Source organism: Cyclopterus lumpus, chromosome 23, assembly GCF_009769545.1.
Source record: "Cyclopterus lumpus isolate fCycLum1 chromosome 23, fCycLum1.pri, whole genome shotgun sequence".
Lineage (NCBI taxonomy): Eukaryota > Metazoa > Chordata > Actinopteri > Perciformes > Cyclopteridae > Cyclopterus > Cyclopterus lumpus.
In genome coordinates, this window is record NC_046988.1 from 13,004,220 (window position 1) to 13,021,864 (window position 17,645).

At 45.9% G+C, this 17,645-nt stretch overlaps 1 protein-coding gene across 1 annotated transcript in view; it reads right to left on the minus strand.

The window, feature by feature from the left end:
• The window catches only part of snd1 (staphylococcal nuclease and tudor domain containing 1), a 150,507-nt gene that overhangs the window by 44,684 nt on the left and 88,178 nt on the right, over positions 1-17,645 (minus strand). The window contains exon 17 of the mRNA XM_034526872.1: positions 13,425-13,613. Within this exon, the coding sequence (XP_034382763.1) occupies positions 13,425-13,613 (189 nt within the window). The remainder of the gene's footprint in view (positions 1-13,424; positions 13,614-17,645) is intronic.

The window sequence follows — 17,645 nt, forward strand, 5'->3', positions numbered from 1 at the left end:
CAACTCTTCAGCCTTCCCTCTCTAAAGGTGTGTTTATCAATTAAAGCGGATTATCATTGATCATCATCATCTTTTTAAAAAAAATGTTTTAAATCAGTGGACATTGTATAATGTAAAGAAAGAAAGGGGAGGAAAAAAGGAAAAGAGAAGATGTGATTAAGAAAGAGGACTACCTCAATGTCACAATGTATAAGCGTGCAATCAAAAGGCAATTAATCAACTTTTTTCATTAACCGGCTAGTCTGTCCAAGCTTGCCAAAGTGTTGCCATAACGACCGGCATTCGAGTGTGCCGTTATCCCGTTCCTTTCCTTTCCCCGTGCGAAACTTCTGATCAATTTTCTCTCCGATCACAGCTTCCACTCCCCATCGGAGGAGCTTGTGGCGGATTAAGGGAATGGGAAGAGATGCGGGATGGTAGAGAGAGCGACAGAGAGGTTAATATGGATCTGGCTATGGCGAGGAGCAATGGTGGAAAGTGGAAGCAGGAGGGAAGAGAGGAAAATAGAAAAGGGGGGGTTTCAAAAAAAGGTGCTGCTCTCCCAGTTTGAGAAACAGCTGAGCTAAATCCGCCTCCTTGTTGGAGGTAGAGACCGTCAACAATAATCTTGTGACCAAGGAATCAACAACAGCCCTATCGTTTATGGACTTTTTGCCTGTTTTTGTACATTTGACAAACGACCCCATTAAGCACTGGGCATATGAAAACATCCACCCTGTTCCTGTTGGGATTTCTGAATCATTCCAAAAGTAATTATATGACGATTCGACCGTCTCGTCCTCGCACCCACGTGACATCTTGGGAACCGTGCGAAACGACCGACGGCGACACGAAGATGACGTCGCAGAAATAAGCTGGGGAGGGGAAAGTTACAAAACACAAAACGAGAGGCTGAGAGGGAGACTGGTACAACAGTGGGGAATCGGAAGAGCAGTGATGACGAGAGCCTGTTTATGTAACTGTCTAACCCCGAGGCGAGAGAGAGAGAGAGAGAGAGAGAGAGAGAGAGAGGGATTGAGACTGTAAAATGCACAAAAACACAAAACCAGCAGAGTGGTCCCATTCTCTAGATTTATAGTGTTTTTTCTGCCGGCTAGCCAATCAGGAGGCTGAACACAGTCGTAGTTGACCGACCTAAATTAAAAATCGTGGAACATGTACGAATTCGTCAGGAATTATCTCGAACCTTGAGCTTTGGGAAAAAATAAACATGCCATGTTGGTGACAAAAAGAGGTGACGGAGGAGGACAGGCACTGAGATATTTCAGGTGCCTTGTCCGCCCCGTTAATAAACCCTTCCACCCCCTTTGGTTTGACTGATGGGATGGATTAAAGCCGGCCACACCTCTTGTTTGTCAGCCAAAAGACAAACACACAATTTGGAAGGATTGCAGCCGCGCGCACACAAAACTATTTCTTTAAAAATGTGTAATGGTATTATGGAAAGGCTAAATAAATAAAAAATAGAACGTATGGGTTTGAAATCGTGTACGAAGGTGCAGCGCGTTCACGGCAAGTCCGCAAATCTAATTAATTCAAACAATGAATACAATGATCTTTAAATAATGACTGCATGACACACACACACACACACACACACACACAATCCAGCCGGTGTAGTCCTCAAAAGCAACACAGCAAACCCTCCCGATCATACATCTCTCCCTGCTTCCATTGATTCATCCATCTATTCCTCTTTCCACATGTCAACGCGCTCCAAGGTTGACAGCCCATGAAAAAGGACCCATCTATTTTCTATTAAGGGCCAGCATTTTCTCCCCAGCTTTTAACACACATGTTGAATGCCTTTCCACAAACCGGCGCACTTGCACTGGCATTTTATGACTTAACTAGGGGGGTCACGGGAACATATTTCACTGTGGTGCACGGTGCGACACAACCCTAAGAGGCCACTGGAGGCACTAAAATGTGAGTCCGTGAGCAGGTATGGCAGCAACGTGCCTCACATCCTCCCCCCGTGCTGGTGGAGCGTGACGCACAAACAATGCAGCAAACCCGCAAACACAAGAATGTAGAATAACACACACACACACACACACACACACACACACACACACACACACACACACACACACACACACACACACACACACACACACACACAACACACACACACACACACACACACACACACACACACACACACACACACACACACACACACACACACACACACACACACACACACACACACACACACACACACACACACACACACACACACACACACACACACACACACACACACACACACACACACACACACACACACACACACACACACACACACACACACACACACACGAGAGCGAGCCATTGTTGCCCAGAGAGCGGTCCCAGTGTCACCCACCAGAAGACAAATGAGCAGGAGAACTTTAGTCTGGGCACTCGAGTTGGAAATCTAAAGAGGTGCCTTTACAAAGATCAGAGGACAGTAGAAGAGAAAAAGAAAAAAAAAATGGCATCAATGAATCAATGCACTTAGCATTCTCCTTACAGGGAGAAGGCACTAGAGAGCAGGTGAGCTGAGGGGAGAATAATAAATAGGAGGCCTAATTCAGGGCTTGGATTGGGAAAGAGGAGGAAGAAAGGTACGGGAGCCAGAGAGAGAGAGAGGTTGAATTAGAGCCGGGACGATCACAAAAGAGGACGATGGGAACGATATGAATATGAGAGAGAGAGAGAGAGAGAGAGAGAGAGAGAGAGAGAAACAGCGGAGGAGTTGGAAGAGGGGGGAGAAAAGCAGAAGAATGAGAGCCAGAGGAGAGAAGCTGTCATGAGGCGCAAACAGGAAAATAAATAAAAATAAATAAGTAAACGCATTTAGGAGTGGAATTGGCTGCTCAACCAAGACCGGTCTGCCAACGTGTGGAGGACTCGGTGTCTGTGAGCAGGTAATAAAGGGAACCAATGAGGCTCGGAGCTTCTTCTTCTTCTTCTCCCCCATTCTGGCTCGGCGTAGGCCGATTTGAATCTAGAAGACGGTGTGTACGCATATTGGTAACAATAAGAATGCATATTCAAGCAAGGCCACAGGTGTCAGAGGCCGCCAGCGCATGTCGTGGTCCTTTCAGGCGACAACAGCGTGAACTTTAAGGCCTCTGGACTCATTAAATAGGGCCAGGTTTGAAGATCCCAACCGGCAGAGAGAGCCTTTTTCAAACGATGCCCTCAAGAAAACACACATTTAGCATTTCTTTACACACCAGAGAAAAGCGAGGGAAGTAGGGAGGGGGAGGAAAAAAGAAGAAAAAAAAGCAAGGGAGGGGTATTTCACTGCCGACCCATATTAATTGTAGTTAAGTGTGGCTCCGAGCAGGGGCCCTAAAAAAGAAAAATGTCAAAGTGCAGTTAAATTATTATAACCTGCACGTGTTTTTTTTTTTTTTTATATACTGCAAATGTGGAGCGCCCGCACTGTTTGCTTTCTTCCCCCGATTAAACAAGGACGATTACAGAGGACACCTGAAGCGGGGCGAAAATGTGAGGACTTGGATGTTTTCACAGCATCTGCCCGATGACTCCGAAAACAAATAAATGTCAGTTATCCGTGGGGGGTGGGGGTGGGGGGGGGGGGGGGGGGTGGGGGGGGAGGAATGTCATCGCTGCTTGTGCCCGTAATGGATGTTCACATGGCCAATACATCACGAAAGGGGTCGTCTGTGCAAACTGCTGCAAGGTTACAGGAATGTCACCAGTTAGTATGCAGCAGATCAAATGCAGAACATATTTTAAGAAATACTAAAAAAACATGATCATATTTAATTTAATAACGCTGATTCAATTAACGGCTGTTGAATAAAGAAACCATTGCAGTGCCTGACTAATCAAAGCGCTGCAGTCTGAGGTTTAAATACTGAACGCTTGTGTTTAGGTTCAAGGCTGACTGCCTGTTTTCCATGCACTCCTTCTAGTGGACGTGAGAAGCAGTCAGCCACAACCAGTCCTCAGCAAACCAAGGGGGAAAGTGTCTTACAGTGTCCCGGGAGGGGCAGAACAAATAATCCCAACTCCAGTCAGTGCATGATGTCCTTCGCAGTCGCAGAGATGGTGGAGAAATTGGGGCAGAGGGAGTGAGAGAGAGAGAGAGAGAGAGAGAGAGAGAGAGAGGAGAAAAAAAAGAAAAAGGGAAGCCCCAAGATATAAGAGAGGCAGGGGGACGGGGAAGGGCAGGCGGGGAGACCTGGGGGTTTGTGTTTTCTAGTTTTCTAGGGCGGGTGGCGGAGCAGAGCATGTGTTAATCAGCCATAATGCAACACACTATGTCATATCAAATTATGCTCTCTGCCAGCATTTCACCTCCTCTCACTCTCTCGCTCCTTCTGTGGCCTCAGCCCTTCCTCCAGAGAGCAGGGTGAATGGGTGGGGTTTTGCAGTTGGGTGGGGGGGGGTGGGTAGTGGTGTTTGGGGGGTGGGGGGTGGGGGGGGAGACTGCCTGAGTTTTTCTGCACTGATGAACCAGAGGCAGCCGCAAACCTGCCCCTGAGGACCTCTGCTAAGAGCCCGCAAGAATCCTGTGCATGACTGGAGACGGGAAAGCACAAGGCCAAGGACATACAGACAAACGCACACAAAACACATGCGCAGGATCAGACACGTAACAAAGAACATGCACACACACACATGCAACTTAAAGTGAATAGACGCGCAGTGATAGCAAGGACCATATGCACAGTGCTGCATCGACGAAGCAGCACACACACACACACACACACACACACACACGTGCCGCAGCTCAACAAAAAAAGTCCTACTTCCTGTTTATATGCTTCATCAAGTAGAATATTTCATCTGAGCGTGTGTGTCGCTCATGGATTGTCCCGATGTCCTTGAGGCTGGACGCAATTTTTTTCAGATGACATCTTCAAAAGTCGCCGGGTAATCCTGCAACTCATGTGGATGTATAATTTAGCATGCAAGAAGGTGAGACTGCTGAGACGGACTCGCTTCATTAAGTGCGTCTTATATCGTCTTTTTAAAAAAAGGTTCTCGCTCATCGAAACGAGGGACCGCCGTGTGCACGAGCGCGCCGCTCGCTCGGTTGACGAGGGAGCGCGAGGCAGATGAAGACGGGACGGATGTTTGCATGTGTATTCACAAGACCGCGAGTGGAGCTGACAGACTGCTGAATTTGCAACTTGGAACTGAAAAAGAGGATGAAGACGGGGAGGGAGAGAGAGAAAAAGAGAGAGAGAGAGAGAAGACTGGGGGTTGGGGTGTAAATAACACACATCACTGGGTCCACTGATCTCTTTCTGTCTCTCTGCCTCAGGGCACTAAGGGTCCAGCTTGCCGTCTACAGTGGGTGGGTCACCGGAGAGCGTGTCTGCGCCGTCGGTCTGCACATGCTCAAAGTGTGTTCGAGTAGGCAGGAGAGAGACAGCCAGAGGATGGTGGGCGCACGTGTGGGCGCCTCCCTCCATCTGCAACCAAGTTTGTTTGTTTGTTTGTGCGCAGATGTGTACACGGCACACACACACACACAGAGTCGTGTTATGTAATCTCGTAGCCCCGCGAAAGAGCCGCCGTCGGCTCTTCGCCGCCGCGTGGTAGGTGGTTCACATCTCGGGCGTGCCGTGCCGAGAAGAAAGACGAAGGCAGGAGCGAACGAGAACACAAAGAGTGCGGCATAGTAAACAAACGGTATGCAGTCCCATGCAAAAGCACGCCTCTGCACACATTGTGCACATATGAATGCAAACGCACACACAAGCCTGGGAACGTGTGGAACAGTCCCTCTCCATCTTTTCCAGAGATGTGAGGTCTCGCACGTGTCACCTCTCCCATTGTGGCCACCCTGCAGGCAATGATGTCCCCTTGCTGTGATCCTGCTGTCCTTTCACACTTGCCAACACACCCTGCAACCTTCATCATGCGTGTGTATTGACACGCTGGCAATGGGGGCCAAACGTTCACGCGCTGAATGTGTTGATGATTCCCAGGATGGGATGGGGTCTCCTGAGCCACCGATGGTATTGTTCTGCGCCTTAAAAGGGCGTCGCTCCTTTTTTTTTTTAAATGTTCATTTTAAAACTCACTGTACTCCCAATACTGCCAATTTGATCATAGTACATGTACCGATTCAGTAAAACTTATTTAGATTGTACACTGTACTTTATTAAACCAATGCAAAGATAGATGCTGTGGTAATAGTGCAGCTTTAGAATCAGTTATTTTCTGACAGGCATTGCGTCGTATTGTCTTGCGCTCGGGTTTCTAATGCCGTTTTATGGGGATTAACATAATCATCATAATCTTCATCAGTCGTCGTGGTATTCTACCTGTCCTCTGTGTTCCAGTGGGGCAAATACAAATACATGACGCTTACATACATACGTTTGCCCCAAGGTGCACGGGTGACGTACTGTAACTTTTGGCACCGTTTTAGCCACTCATCTGAGAAAGGGTAGAAAAGAAGAAAAAAAAGAAAAATCGCCAGGGGGCGTGATGATTCTCCTGGCCCTCCGTCTTAGAGACGGCTGAGCAAAACGTTGCTACTGATACTATTTTATTCTCCCATTAGTTTTCTCTTCTTTTTAAAAAAAAAAAAAGGGCCCGTGCACATTGGTTGTAACACAGTGTATAACTAAACACCGTCATTAAAGAAACAATACTCGTAAAGACTGAAATGCATTGTGGGGCGACTATGGGTCAGTGGTTAGCATGCCCGTCTTTCAATCAAGAGGTTGGCAGTTCAAACCCTGCATTGCTCCCCGTAGCTGTGTCCACGGTGTATAATGTAAAGTGTCTTTGAGTATCTTGAAAAGCACTATATAAATTAAATGGATTATTATTATTATTATTATTATTATTATTATTATTATTATCCAGAGGCATTACATTTTCCCCAATATATGTAGAGCATGTATCATTTCGGCGCTGTAATTTACAGGTACATAACATAAGAGTTGAGTCAGCAGGTTTAAAATTCAAAACACCTGCATTACGCTGGGTCTGCAGGATGCACCCAATGCGTTTGCTGAAAGACATTTTAGGCCTCTTCACTGGAGGAAACACATGGTCAGAAGTTATGAGGGACTTTTCTGGACTTGGAGCATTATGAGCATTATTACCCAAAGTTTACTCCTATAGAGCCCAACAAAAGACTATTCTACCAACAAAATGAGCTCCGCTTGCGACCCCGAAAATATAACCAAGGCTGCAAAGACATATTACATTATATTACATTGCGTATTGCGCACAAAGAAGCCAAGAGAAGCAAATGAGAAAGTTCAGTTTTTAGGTATGCGTTATTAAAGAAATCCATCTGGCATTACCTGACACTTCCATCTACCTATAGGCCGTATAATAATAATACGATTCAACAGTGACCATGTGTCTCTCCTCAATCCTTTCAAAAGAAGCTGGGGCATTTCATTTTCATCCCAGCAGGAGGAGCTCCGTCCGTCATTACCGTTTTCCTCTCAAAAAGGCCAAACAGGTATCCCGCCTGGTCATTAATATAATATCGCTTTCTGTCATGGACGTTGTTGCCGTCTCGACGCCATGCCGCCTCCATTTGTTTAATCACAGTAAGCAATAGATGACGGTAATTGGTAATACAGGTGCAATCTGCCTTGTTTACCCCACCAAAAAAATGCCATTAAAGGCTCTTTTTCACGAGGCCCCGATGCAATTTGCGCGAGAAAAGTAATAACGGTAATGATTTCATGTTCGCCCTCAAAAACCTCTCCGCGAAGTGAGCACAGCCAGGGACCGACGGCGAAGTGGTTGAAGTCGAGATAAGATAATTTGCTGCAGCAGCAATGGGATTTGGCTCAAAGAGGTCTAAATTGGAGAAACAGTGGGTAGACTCAGGAACGGAGTCAAATGTACTTTATTTCATTCGAAGCCTCCGTAGATGAGCCACTTTAATAATAATCCACGGCATTTTTTTCCTACCATATTGCCTTGTGACTGCCCACCTGGTTATTTCACTATGGGAGGAAAAGAAAAATCGTGAGGGGAAAACTAAAAAAGGGAAAGAAGATTGCAACCCAGAAAGCATTTCAATGGCTTCGGGGCTCAGGAAAGCACTGAGCGTGGTATTAATAGCAAAGGAACTGTCATCCATGGAAAACAAGAAAAGCTGCTTGTATGTAATTCTAGCTTGAGTATTTACAGAAGACTGAGAACGGGCATATGTAGCAGGAAGTGGTCTTCCATCGCTTGAATCCCGTGTTTCAAGGAACAACGTGATAGAATGACAACCGTCACTAATCCTTGAGAGTGAGGCCAAACGTCTCCCCGCCTGAACTCAAAGACACGAGCCTATCGGCTTCTCTAAAAGCCCAATTATGTTGATTCGTCCACAGCGTGTTGGGCCAGGTGTGTGTTGTGCTGACTGGTCGAGGTGTTTAGATGGGAGGACAGGGAGATGCTGCTTTTTTTTTTTTGTGCACACTCTTTGGTTAGATGGCGAGGTGTTTGGCTTACAAGGCAAGGCTGCTCGACCCTTGAGGAGGGAGAGCCAGAGGCAATTGAAGTGAAGTAAAAAAATAAAATAAATTGCAACGTACCGATAATCAGACTTGCCTACGATGCTCGTCAGCCGAAATCGCAGAAAATCTAAAGTGCCGCGATTTGCTTTGGAGCACGATGTGTCGGATGCATACTTGTGAGCAGGCCCTTGGGCGAAGTGGCAGTCAAGTCGGCGGAACTTGCAACTCCGTATCCCCCCCCCCCCCAAAAAAAAGAAGCTGAAACGCGATTATGTACTTCAATCATGCTCCGTCAAGGACACGTCACCAGGCTCAATGTCAAAACGATGCCGCTTCGAGTACTTTGACGAGTGTCTTTGATGGACGGGTAAAGTAGAAGGAACAGCAGCGCCGGGTCCTCCTGGGTTTATGCTTCCGAGGGATTTTATATTGTATCTTCCCCCCCCCCCCCCACCCCATATCTCAAAAAGGGTACAAGTCATTCAGAAGCCTAACTCACTGTGACCACAAGTCCAGGCCAAAGAAGGAACTGTCCTCCACGATGCAAGGCAGCTGAGGGGAACAAGGGCATGACACGGGGCATCCGAGAAGACGTTAATCCGGTTAATAAGAAGGCAGTCAAAAGATGATTAATTGAACGAGCAGTGGAAAAAAAAAAAAAAAAGAGGGTGGGGGTGGAGGGGGTGTAAGTGAAGAGGGTGAGCGTCTGTGAATACACTGAAGAGGTTAAAAGAGACAGTGGGCTGAGCAGGACTGAAAGAAGGTGGGGGGGGGGTGATGAAATGAAGAGTCCTGTGACATGAAACATCTCTAACTGGGGTTGTCGTATCCTCTTTCTTTCTCCGTTCACTCTTCTCTTCTCTTCTCCCCCCCCCCCCCCCATATCTTCCTCTCTCTCCCACTCCGAAACCCATCGGAGGGCCATAATCTCCGTCAAGGTTGGGCAATTACAGGGGAGAAGAAGCCCTTGCTCAACAGAAAGCGCAGTCTGGTTATTATTGAGGGGCCCATTGTTGACTCCCCTCTTAATAATTGGGCCACTGCGATCGCCGGCACGCTGCGCGGTTTCAGACATTAAAAAAAGGTTCTGGGTCTTTCAAGTAGACCCACGCCCCCCCCACCTACCCCACCCCCAAAAGGAGGAACGGCCCTCTCGTGACACCGCCTCCTCGCCCTCTTTTGCTTTCAAATTGTTTTCTTCCAAAATGTTCACAAATACAACTCCTTTCGTAGGCGCAAACAAATATTGACAAAGCGACACCTGATCAGAAAGTGAATAAAATTTTTTTAAAAAGGGCCCGGCAAGTGGGGAAAAAGCACTGCTCCCAAACCGCTGCTATCTTGTCCATTTGTTTCTTTCACTCAGGTGCAGCATGGGAATACTGGAACATCATATGAAATCGCTGCAATGAGCCGTCTCGTATTACAAAGACGAAATGCAGGTTTTTTTTGTTTGTTTTTTGCAACAACTCGTGTTTACAGAGTTGCCTGGTAAGCAAGAATTGGTTTTTCTACCCCTAGGAGCATCAATACACACACAAACACACACACACACACACACACACACACACACACACACATACATCGCTTGGCAACAACCTCCTCTCTGTTAAAAGAACGTGAAATAAGTAAATACAGTGTCTGTCAGCTTCTGTATTGTAGCTGCATCGTGTAAACGTTAGCACTGAAAGCACAACAATGGGTTTCCGACAGGGCGACACTTTAGAGAGATTTATGTAAACAATAGCTTCGCTATAAATAAACTTAATGGGGAACAGAATTAGAAATGTGCCCGGGCCTACAACTTGAGCCTTCAGCGTGCGTTTGCTGCGAGGACCGTTACTAAATATTGTTTCCGAGAGATGCTGATGCGCAAGATTAAAATCTGCTGAGCTCCAGAAAAAGGCTCCTTTTTTTTTCTTTCTTTTTTTCAAACCCTTTGGGATGCTTCATTTAGAACACAATCACTTTGTCCCATTGGTCTCATTGCAGCAAAAACTCATATTCACTTAAGTCACTCGACCTAAGCAGTTTTGGTTCAGGATGCTCGTGCAGAAAGCCTCAATCCCCGTTGTGGTCCTGGGTCCCTGCTGGACCACCAACGCAAAGTTTTCTTTAATGAGTGCGGGTGTGCGTGTGCTTCATTACGACAACCTTGTTTTCTTGTAGGGACGCCTGACACAGCAGTACCACTGATGTCTTCCATATCCACAGCCGTAGGGCCAGTGAAGGGAGGGCGATGAGAAGAGAGGAAGAACGGGAAGGGGGCAGGTGCGATGTGCCCTACCTAGCCTCAGCATCCTACACGCAGAGAAAGACCGACCGATGACTTCAAAAGGAGAAAGACTGGGGAAAACAATTTTCTTTTTTTTTTTTTTCAAGCGCTCAGCTTTTTCTCGAGATGGTCTCTACGGGTTAATTAGAACACAGAGTCGCACCTCGTGTGCCTTCGAGTTGCATACTATGCATTCACGCGCACATACAACAGACCTCCCTGTACTCCTTTCACACATAAACATGTCGGGGCCTGTGGTTGATGCGTGCGCCGGTGCCCCCGCGGCGAGCTAACATCAAGCGTAACCCACCGTCCTGTCCGCCTGGTCCACCCGGGGGGGGGCCCCGGTCTGCACTCCGGTTGGCTCGAGTCGTAAACCCTGCGGTGGGAGTCGGTCTGCCTCGACGTCGGTACGGGGGGGGGTCGGAAACCGGTGGTGGCGTTGGCATCAGTGGCTTCAGGAATTCAACATGGCAGCGTCGAACTGCTCAAGGTTTTTATTTTTTAAATGTAATTCCATGCAGAACGTTCACCTGCTACCGCTCTCAAGATCAGTAGCTCTCTCTTTCACCACTTTGGGAAAAAAAGAAGATACAGATGGAAAGCAGTTCGGAGAAAAATAGGGAGGCCAATAGCAAGAAGAGGAGAGTATGAACTGTGTGCCGTCAAAAATATTGATTAAGAATCGATTGTAAATACATTCCCCGCACTACTGATACATCGGTACCCGCTGCCCTTCTTGCTCGCTCTTCTCTTCTCTCAGACACACACACACACACACACACACACACACACACACACCTGAGGTGCTCAAATACCCCCACCTTCTTGTTTCTCCTCTCATTCGCTCCGATGGAACATCATTTGAGGGTCGTCGTTAGCCATTAGTGTTTCCCCATGAATTATGGAGACAGTTGGCCCCGGATATTGGAACACCTCGCTTCAGACGGCCCGTAGAGAAGGCCCAGGGTGACCTGAACCACCTTCACCCTTTGGGCACCCCTCGTCTGGACCTGCCTCGCCTTCTTATGTTTATCTTTTATTAAAATCTAACATTTAATGCCCTCAGCGTCACGTCATTTTTTTTCTCCAATATTTATATTTTCCAAGATATTGCATTGTCAGACATTTCAGTGCAGTGACAACACCAAAACATAACGCAGTAACTATGAACGTGACGGATTAAAGAGAAGGGAAAAGAAAACGCAGCCCCCGTCGTGGCTCCGGCAATACATCACATTTATATGGGGAGAGGAGGCATTTGTGTCTCCTTAAGGACCTAAATAGGTAGACGTGAGTGGAGCAGAGCAAATGGAAGACATGGTAAAATAAATATGTTACAAAGATGGAGAGAACGAGGACAGGGATGACAGCTGGCCACGCACTTCATGCATCTGGCAGGGGTGACTCGTGGAGCCATAATGAAAATTCAGGGCGAGATCAGGATCAGTGCGAGAGACGCCTCCATCCATCAAAAAGGGACTCCCATCGAGGGAGGGGAGCTGCAACGATAACGGGGAAATGTGTGGCCATTCTCACCCCCAGATGGAGCGCCTCCACATTACCGTGAGCTTTAACTAAAAAGGTATTGTCTGCATGCTGTTTATTTCATGATTGAATGTGGTGTCACGCCAGATATTTTTATCTTCATATGGATACACACATTCTAGGTTAAAAAAAAAGAAAGAAAAGAGAGCTCAGTTTTGTATTAATGGAAGCCAAAGGTCGCAGCGCCACCTGTTTGAATTGGCTGTCGTGCTGATAAGGGGGATGGGCTTTGCCTTTGACAAGGGCGGCGTGTGGAAGTTTCCAAGCGACGATCGTGAAGTCGAGCCGTTGCCAAAGGAAGCGTCTCGTCGCCGACCCCTGGAAGACTGCGTCTGTTTGCTCACTTATCGGAACAGAGAGCTTTATGTTTTCTACCCTTCGGTTCTGATCTTCATTCCTGTCGACTGCATCTTTACCTCCACTAATGAACCGCTGACACGTACTGATGTCGAAGGTGGACGGGAGCTGGCTGGTCGTGCAGCTTTGGAACACACTCTGACAGAGAGAGAGAGTTTTATGCTGCACACACACTCAAATATGTCCCCAGACAGCCAGACGTGGGACACAATAGATCAGGGATGTGAAAGGCAGAAAGGTCCATCCCGGTCTGGTACCCCTGGGATAGTCGAGGCATGGTTCAGTGGTTCTATATAGCGCACGAGAAACATTCCATGATGGCTTGCGTTGGATGATGGTGCTATTAAAAAAGACGTGTATCTTGAGCTTCAACCTTTTCTAAATAATGCAATGCGAAATGTCAGTCTGGATACTCAAGTCTTACATTAAAAAGGAGCAAGTCCCCCACAAAATGACCCTTTGTATTTCAATTACACTTTTCGAAGTAAACACTCTCTCAAAGTCTCGTTTATCCAGTCGTGTGCTCACTTCTTCCTCAACACATGCATTCTTAACTCAAATCTTTCCATTAGGAACACGTCTGCCACAGCCGTCTCGTGCCTGTGCACAAGAAGATTTGCTCCGTTTTCAGATTTGTCCATTGACTTCAGAGGCATGCAAGAAAAAAAAACGTATAAAAAAGGTTATATTAAAGAATTGATACACGAATAGTCCGTTGCAGGCTGAAAGCATTGCTTGACCGATAGTTTGAAGAGGATGCACAGCGTGTAGACGAGTCCTACCTTCTCCTTCCTCTCTCGGCACGCATCCTCTGCCGAGGTCAAGGTTTTGTAGTAGGCGCTGCGCTCGGCCGTGAAGTGGACCTTGGACAGAGCGTTTTCTACCAGCGCGACCGACAGATTCCCACCCTCGATGTGCAGCCAGCCGATGAAGTTCCCCGCTTTGTCCATGCTCTCCACTTCAACTTCCACCTGGAACAGGAGAATAGAGCAGAGGGGGGGGGAGAGAGGGAGAAAAGTTAGTGTCTTGTGTCCAAGAGATTCAATTAAGTGACTGTGGGGGGTGGGAGTGTCCTGCGAGGAGAGACGCCACTGTTTTTAAATAGACCCAACAATGGAGGCCAGTGAGCTCTGCATTGACACACACACACACACACACACACACACACACACGTCCTCTCGTTTTAGGGGCCCATTGAGGACAAACTGCCCTTGACCTTCTAATTCAAGCCTATTCAATAGGAGCAATTTCGGTGTCAATTTGCAAAACACTAAAACTGTAGAAATCCCCAGGTCTGCACAAACGGTGAGAGTGCCTTTAAATTAGTGTCGCGCGTGCACTCTGACATTAATTAAGACTGAAAATGTCGCCATTCTACTTTTTCTTTTTTCTTGTGTGTGCGATGTAAATCATTTGCAATTAGTGACAGCGAAGTTGCAATTCCCTTAAGTTCACGAATGAGGGCAGTGGAATGGTCCAACCCTGCTGACAGAGGAGGAAAAGATCGCCCAACATTTCTCACGATGGACTAAAAACCAAATTCTGCCTATTCAGAAAAATTATCTATTCATTACATTTTTTTTTTTTGTTTCATAAGTGATGGACGATCGGGGAAAGAAGAGAGAGAAAAGAAGAAGAAAAAAAAAAAAATCGATTTTTTTTTTACATCTTTTTTTTTTTTTTCATCCTACTCTAAAGCCCCTCCGTCAGCGAGAAAGTGAGAGGGCAGGTGTGCAGAAGAGATAGGGAGAAGTCAAGCGATTAAGACTCGGGCTGCTTAGCCCTTCAGCCACAAGGGAAATCTGAGGGGAATTAAGTTTGTAAACTGCTCTGCCTTGTTCTCAACTAAAAGTAAATCGCTTTTATTAATGAATACATAATCTGCTCTCTTATTAAGCTCAGAACTGACAACCGAGGCGCATTGGCGGCGACTTGCATATATTTCCACTTTCTAGATCCGTCGAGCTGGTCGGCAGATTGGAAAAAAGGACTACGAGGTTCACGGTCGCTACAACGGCAATGCATTACATAATAACGTTAATAATAATGTATGTACTTGTCTGTAACATGTAAAAAAAAGAAGAAGAAAAAGGTGCTGTAAAGACTGACATACCAAAGAGCAGCCATTTGTCGAACCCTCCCAGTTCCCTCATGCCTCACCTGCCTCTGTTTGATCTTACTCTGCTACCTGGATACTCGCCCCGTTGTATCTCTTTGTCTCTAAGTGCAGAAGCAGTTACATAACAAGGCTGTTTACAGCTGGTCCGAATGTCAAAAAAAAAAAAAGGGCTAGAATAGCAAGAACCTACTTAACTGTCGCCAACATAAAACACTTGACAGCTAAACACAACAGTCACATACACACTAGCAACAACAACACAAAAACAAGGTTGTTCTAAAAGTTGTATGCAATAATGAGAGCAATAAACAATCTTTGAGAACAGTAAAGTATGCACACTAAAAGCTCCTAAAAACCATTATCCCGTCATTTCCGCTGCCTTGGTAGAATGAGTCTTAGGCTATTGACCTCTGATCAGCATTTCGCTAGGCAGGTGAGATCTAATAAACGTTCATCGGCTGAAGTAGTTTAATCACAGTTCAAAGGGGGGCATTACGCACTCGAATGTCCCATTTGCCTGTTTGCTTCCATATGGCGGATGATTTACAATCCTTCTGTAAAAGCTCGCCAAATCCGTCCACAGAGATTTCAGCGAGGATGCAGAAAGCTATCTCGAGGTCAAGGAGATTCTCTCTCTCCCTCTCTCTCCCTCCCTCCCTCTCTCTCCCTCTCTCTGCCCCCATTCCTGTGCAGCCGTACGCTTGCGTGAGGAAAACGGAAGTCTCCTGGAACAACTAGATAAATGTGATGAATGTAACAAGCATGTGGAGGGAATCACACAGCCGGACAAGTCGCATCCATCATGCTTTCATGGGGTCAGATGAAAACATGTGACATGCACAGATGAGAGAGAGAGAGAGAGAGAGAGAGAGAGAGAGAGAGAGAGAGAGAGAGAGAGTGAGAGAGAGAGAGAGAGAGAGAGAGAGGGGTAAAGATATGCTGAGGGGAAGGAGCGGTTGAAGTTGAATTATTGGCCATAAAGTTATGTTTCCATCCCGATAAAACCTTATTAGTCTAAGCTTTCCCCCGGACAACTTGAAAGAGAGAAATGTCGTTTACCATACGGCCAACCTTCAAGAAAGAGAATTAGCCTTCTTGTCACAATATGACGAGAGGTGCATCTACTAGTATCTACTAAGGAATGTTTAATATACTAGAATACAGGAAAGTTCAGAGGTTACAATCAAACAGTCTAAACACACACTATTAAAAAAGGCAGAGCTTTCAAGTAGTCATTCGAGTCACATCCGTCTCCATTGGATAGAAGTCAAACATATATGTTAATGCTAAACCTAGAGTGACCAATATCTTGAAAGCGTCATTAAATTAAAAAATGAAGCTGGCATTTCACCAGGCAAGAGAAATGAAATAATAAGAAAGCTCAAATGGGAAATTAAGAAGGTCACGTGAATTCATTAAAACAAAAAGTGGATAACCAATTTTCCACGAGCAGATTAAGATCAAATTGGAGGCTTTTAAAAAAAAAAAAAAAAACTCACGGCGGGATCGCAGAGTGTTGCTACAATATGTTGCACGTAATTGGAAAACTGGGCCGACAAACAGCGCGTTTATCCATCGTGCAATCATTGCCAACGAGAACTTTGTCTTAATGATTCAGAGGGTGCTTTAACTCATTGTTAATAGGATTTTATTTTCAGAAACAATACTTTTAATAATTATTCTATCGCTTTGTCTGTATTTAAATTATAGTGTTTCTGGTTTTTAGATGTACGCCTGATATCTGTAGCATTTGTTATATTTATTACATTAAATGATTACTCAAAGAAGTAATCAATAGATGATGGAAATGTATATAAAAATAAATAATTAAGAACGGCTACTATGAAGACACAGTGCCGCCGCAGCAGCGCTCAGGAGCCAGAGCCAAGACGGCATATCAGAGTTTTACAAACACACATGAAATTTGAGATCCTCATCCCTTTAAAGTAAATAGCCGGGGTTACAATGTGGAGAGGACAGTGGAGGCTGAGTGGAAACCGCTTTGAGTCGAGTCCAGATGGTTCCCAGCGGAGGCTTCCTCAGAGCCAAAATGGCTCCCGCCGGAACACAAATGGGCTCTGGTAATCTCATAAACGCTGGGATTGTGTCGACACAGTGGACGGAATAGAGAAAAAAAAGCTAAATACACACGCATAAAGCCATGCACATGTGCGTGCGGGCACACACACACACACACACACACACGTGCAGTCATTCTCAACTCCAAAAGACAAAGCCATTTGGTACCATAGAAGTGAAACCTGGCCCGTGGGCACGTTTTAAAACTGCAGCAGATTTAATTCACTTAGCTGTCTGAAAGTGAATTAGAAAAATAAAAAAAATTCACCAAAACATTTTTTTTTAAAAAGACTGCGGTAGGTGACACTTCACGTCAGAGCCAAAACCTGCACTAAAAGAAAATGAAAGAACACCGATGGGTTGGCAATTAAAAGAATTGGCAGGCGGTGGGATTTTCTTTTATTACCACACACACACACACACAAACAAAAAAACACATCTTGAATACCTGGAGAGGGAAATAAAAAAAAAAAACTGCTAATGGATAATAACCAAAAAGGTTAAGGAGAGCAGGGTGTGCCCACTTTCCCTGTTCAAGCCATTTAAGACTCCACGAGGTGGAACCGGGCTCACGGGTTGGACGCTCAACGCAAGTATTTACGCACACATTATGTTGCCGTGCGTTCTCTCTTCGGAGAAAAAGGAGCAGGGCGCATGCACATAACGCATTAATCCAAAATCGTCACTCACTTGGTAACTCTCGCACTATTTAAATCCAAGTTTTACTGCACATTCCAAAATGACTGTCCTGGTCGTAAAAGTTTAAAAAGGCAGAGACGGGAGCAAACACAGCATTTGTTATGCG